Source organism: Mesoplodon mirus (genome assembly GCF_964341445.2).
Source record: "Mesoplodon mirus genome assembly, chromosome: 13".
In the NCBI taxonomy this organism is placed as follows: domain Eukaryota; kingdom Metazoa; phylum Chordata; class Mammalia; order Artiodactyla; family Ziphiidae; genus Mesoplodon; species Mesoplodon mirus.
In genome coordinates, this window is record NC_138989.1 from 7,175,559 (window position 1) to 7,180,000 (window position 4,442).

The 4,442-nt window shown below is 64.7% G+C and overlaps 1 protein-coding gene across 1 annotated transcript in view; it reads right to left on the bottom strand.

The window, feature by feature from the left end:
- Positions 1–1,827: 1,827 nt before the first annotated feature.
- Positions 1,828–4,442, bottom strand: part of HIP1R (huntingtin interacting protein 1 related) — a 28,155-nt gene continuing 25,540 nt past the window's right edge. The window contains exons 25-30 of the mRNA XM_082641758.1: positions 4,140–4,240; positions 3,913–4,018; positions 3,677–3,800; positions 3,537–3,598; positions 3,178–3,384; positions 1,828–2,883 (exon numbers count right to left, since the gene is read on the bottom strand). Of these exons, the coding sequence (XP_082497884.1) occupies positions 2,836–2,883; positions 3,178–3,384; positions 3,537–3,598; positions 3,677–3,800; positions 3,913–4,018; positions 4,140–4,240 (648 nt within the window). The 3' untranslated portion in view covers positions 1,828–2,835. The remainder of the gene's footprint in view (positions 2,884–3,177; positions 3,385–3,536; positions 3,599–3,676; positions 3,801–3,912; positions 4,019–4,139; positions 4,241–4,442) is intronic.

The following is a 4,442-nucleotide window of genomic DNA, read 5'->3' on the forward strand; positions in this document are numbered from 1 at the left end:
CGGCCCTGTCCTTTATTTGCCTGGGGACCCTCATGACGTGTTTGGTTCTAGAGTATCAGCAATCAGCGTTCCAACAGTGAGGCTGACTGGTGTGGCTCTTGAAGTTACAAAAACTAAAGGCCACGGAGGTGGCTCAAGTGACTGCCTGGCCCAGGGTCCCTGTGGCCCTAACAGCAGGGTTGTTCTTGATCCGAGAATCTCACGTGCACCAACAGAGGCAGAAGGAAGCGCGCTCCTCCTGTGTCGGGGTGTCTTTGGGGTCTTAGCCCCCCTGCCAGGGTGCCCCCTGGGCTCAGTCCCCCCCGCCGGCTTCTGTCCACAGGCCAGCTGCACAGCTGATGGAAACTCTACTTAGAACATTCTCTGCTGATTTCAAGTAAATGATACAATCCTGTGGCTGGCATTCTGCGCTGAGACTCGCCCACAGGTGTTTAAAGGGGACCCGTGGCTCAGTCATGCGCTGCTGGCGGCTGGGAGGAGGGACCTCACTGCCCGCTGGCGCCTTTGTGCCCCTGGGAGGGACTCTCCTCAGGGTGTTTGTGGATCACGAGCACGAAGCACCCCCGTGAAAGCTTCCCTGTCGCTGTGTCCTCTCAACGGATGCCATTGCCTTCGTGTCACGGTGCCGGGAGGGTGCTAGGAGACACTGCTATGGCTTTCCTGTAAGACGGAAGCGTTTCCTGGGAAATCACCTTGCTTTTGTTCATGAGAATGTGTCTGACAGTTTTGTCTTTTCCCAGTGGCTGCTGGGAAGCTTACAGCCAAATCTGCAGTCCACCGCCCCCCCGGGGGCGCTGGGCTGGACGGAGCCACGTGTGATTCTCTCCTCCCTCGTCAGGTCCGCTTTGCTCACGGGACATCCAGGGAGGACCGGTGCCTGACCCCGGCCGGACTGGTAGGTGCTGCGCGCAGCGCGGGGCTCCACTGCCGCGTGTGCCCACTGAGGACCTAGGTGCACTCAGCTCGCACCAGCCTCCACGGGTTTGGGTTTGGGGAGAACCGCCTGCTTTAGTCTGTTTGCCGAAGCCGTTTTCCTTTCAAACAAGGACCAGACACGGCTCCCTCTCACTGCCCTTCCAGTTCACGGGGGCTGGTTTTCAAAGTCCTTGCTCACCTGACCACACCCGCCCCCTCAGAGCCCCACTTCATTCTCTGGGAAACCGAGGCAGGGGGAGTGGCATGCTTGCCACACGGCAGGAGCCACACGAGGTGCCCTTTTCCTCCCCTGACCTGCACCGTCCTTTGGATCCACAAATGCTGGTGATCTTGGGGGCGGGGCGCGGTTGCTGAGGGCAGCCGGCCACAGGGTGCTTCCAGAGAACGTGGGTGTGTGGTCACAGCCAGCTGCGCTCTCAGGAACCTAGACACCTGGTAAGTTCTCCAGTGTCAAGGCTGGTTTGGCCACTGCAGTCAAGTCCAGCCAGGGGGTCAGGGTCACCACCAAGCTCAGACGTGAAATTCAGGCGAAATTCTTCAGGTAAGATTTGTAACTGAGGAATCGGCCTCGCCCCTCCCTTCCTGAAAGAGGCGGAGCTTCCAACAGCGCTGGGGGAGGGGGATCAAGACCCGAGGGGGCCTCTGGCTGGGAACAGAAGCCTCTCAGAGAAAAGCCCCGAGACTCCCCAGACAAGCGCCCCCGAGTCACAAACCTCCCGGGGAAACGAGCCGGACACTTCTTGGCAGAACCGGAAGCGGCAAGGTTTCCTGTGGCTCCCATGTTCCACTGTTTCCTGCAGAAACTAAGGGGGGGGGGGTCCCTCCCCTCCCCAGCGTACTGGCCCCGGAGAAATCAAGAACCAGGCGCAGCCCCTCACTGTGGGGCGACGGTGACAACAAAGTGCGGTTTATTGCCGATCTGACGCTTCAACACGAGGAAACACTACACGCCAAGTGACTCGAGCTGCCTCCTGTGCTCCCCTCCAGACCGAGTTCCTTCCTTCCAGCGGGGCCTCCCTCTTCCCAGGAGGCGGTGGGGGGCTCGAGGAGAGCGCGGTCAGCCCTCCCTGAGGGCAGCCCCCTGCCCCAGGAGCACCAGGTGCCTTTGATCCTGATCTGAAGAGCGGGCAGGCGGCTCCCTAGTTTCTGGGCTGTTTCTGGCTGAACTGGAGAGGCCTGCGGGAGGGCTGGAAACCTCCCAGGGATGGGGAGGGGCCAGAGCGGGGCTTCCCGGGCAGGGGCAGCCAGACCAGGGGAAAGAAAAGCAGGAAGCAGGAGGGTCAGTGCAGGTTCCAGCAGGAACAGACTCCAGGAGGACAGCAGCACCTGGCCTGCCCCCCTTCCCAGGGGAGGGTGTCGTCGTCCTCAGCGCTCGCCATCACTGACGCCCTAGAGCGAGGCCCAGGGAGAAGGGGCGATACCCCCAGCCCACCTAAGAGCACCCTGCTTTGCCTGAGGCCGCACCAGGTCCCAAGAAGGCCACGAACAGGTGATGTCTTCCCCATGTCCCCAACAGCCAGCACAGACTGTGTTCTAGTCACCTCTAACCTCAGACCGCGAGTCCCAGGGGCAAGGGAGGCCCGGCCCAAACAAACACCCCCTCCAATGGCCCTGCTTCCTGGTGTGTTGCACACAAACTCACAAAAGATCTAACTCAGAATATTAGAAATGCTCCATGTATTTCCTGAAGAGCTATGGCTCAGGCCTGCTGGGTCCTGGCTGCTCTGAGAAGTTCCTGTTGCAGGTAACTAGGCTCTCCTCCGGGAAGAACTGCTCCGGTCAGCCCCGGTCAGCCCTGAGCCCTTGCGCTCAGCGAGGGCTGGGCCTTCTCAGAGGCTCCTCAGCCACGAGGCCTGGGTCTGGCCGTCAGCCTCCCCGCTGGACCCCTCACGTGGGGGCCTAGTAGTTGACGAGTGGAGCCGCGTAGCTGCCATCCTTTTTGTCAAGCTGCAGGAGTCAAAGGTGAGGGGCTCAGTGGCCACGGCCAAGAGTGCCTGACATGCCCTGCGCCGGGCTCCAGGCACCCCGCCGCTCCTCGGCCCCTGCGCCGTCCTTGGCACGGGCCCTTGGCACCTGCCACGCTCCCTGCGTTGCTGGGGCCGCCTGTCTGTGCCCACCGGTCAGTGGCTTCTGACCGTCCCCAAGGCCCGCTGCCCCACAGGCCAGTGAGCAGAGGCCGGGACAGCACTCCTGGGGCCCCTTCGCTGTCACCCCCCCCCCACCCGCACTGACTCCCCGCACCTGCTGGTCCTGCCTGGGGGCCACACTGGGCTTCTGGGCCAGGGGCGGCTTCTTGGAGGTCCCGCCGCGGGGGGCAGCGCTGGGCCGGCCGGGCTCCTCCTCACCGGGCGTCCCCATGGCCCCGGCCAGCACGTAGTGCTGCTTCCGCAGCTCGCCCAGCCGCACGCGCTCCACCTCCAGAGTCTTCTCCAGCTCCAGGACCCGCACCTGCAGCCCGGCGCCCAGCCGCTCAGCAGGCCCACGGCCTCGCCCCAGGGGCCCTCCCGCCTTCCCGGAGCTCAGCCACGGGAGAGGGACAGGGGTAGGAGGGGGGACTGGAGAGGGACGAGGGTAGGAGAGGGACGGCCGAGGGCGCCCACCTGGGTCTCCATCTCCTGCTTCTTCAGCTTGATGAGGGAGAGGCCGGAGAAGTCCATGGTGTCTGCAGCCAGAGGGGAGTGGGTAAGCGTCTGGGCACCCGCCCCCAGCCCGGCCGCTGCCCCGGGGCCCCAGCACTCGCCTCTGTCCTCGATCTGCTCCTGGCCCGACCTGGTGGAGGCCACCACGCTGGCGGCCATCTCGTTGACGGCGCGCGAGCACTCCTGCAGGCGGCTCAGGTGTGGGCTGTGCTTCTCGGCCTTCACCTGGCGGGGCAGGACGGCCTGCTGGCTGCACCACGCCCACACCCACGGTCTCCCCGCCACACGTGGGGCCGCCGCCACGGCCGGGAGCCCAGGAGCCCGAGGGGAGGCTCACCTTGGAGGCCGCCACCAGCTGGGCCGTGCTGGCCGCGATCTCGTGGGAGCAGACGATGAGCTCCTCGTACTTGCCCGTGTGAAGCACCACCCTGTCGGCTGACTCCCTGGGGGCAGAGCCAGGCAGGGCCTGGGTCTCCGACCCCCTGGACGGTGGGCCGCCTCAACACCCCTCCCCAGACCCCGAGCACCACACACCCTGCTGCCCCCCGACCTGGGCCGACATACACCAGCTGCGTGGCTCCCCAGCCCACGGCCTTGGAGGCAGAGATGAGGCCTTCCGTCCACCTCGAATTCTTGGCGTAAAATTCCTGCTGCGTGGCTGCCCCCTAGTGGCGATAGGAGGGCGGGGTGGACCAGTCGAGGACGTCCCGGGTGGCAACAGATCCCCGCGGATGGGCCCCTCCTCCCCTCACCCCGGCCACGAGGGTGCATCCCTGGGCCGTGGGGGATTGGGCTGCGATTCCCAGGTACGCTGCATGCACTGGGAGGGCCCGTCAGCACTCTGCACGCTCGGGTGTCTTGTGCCTG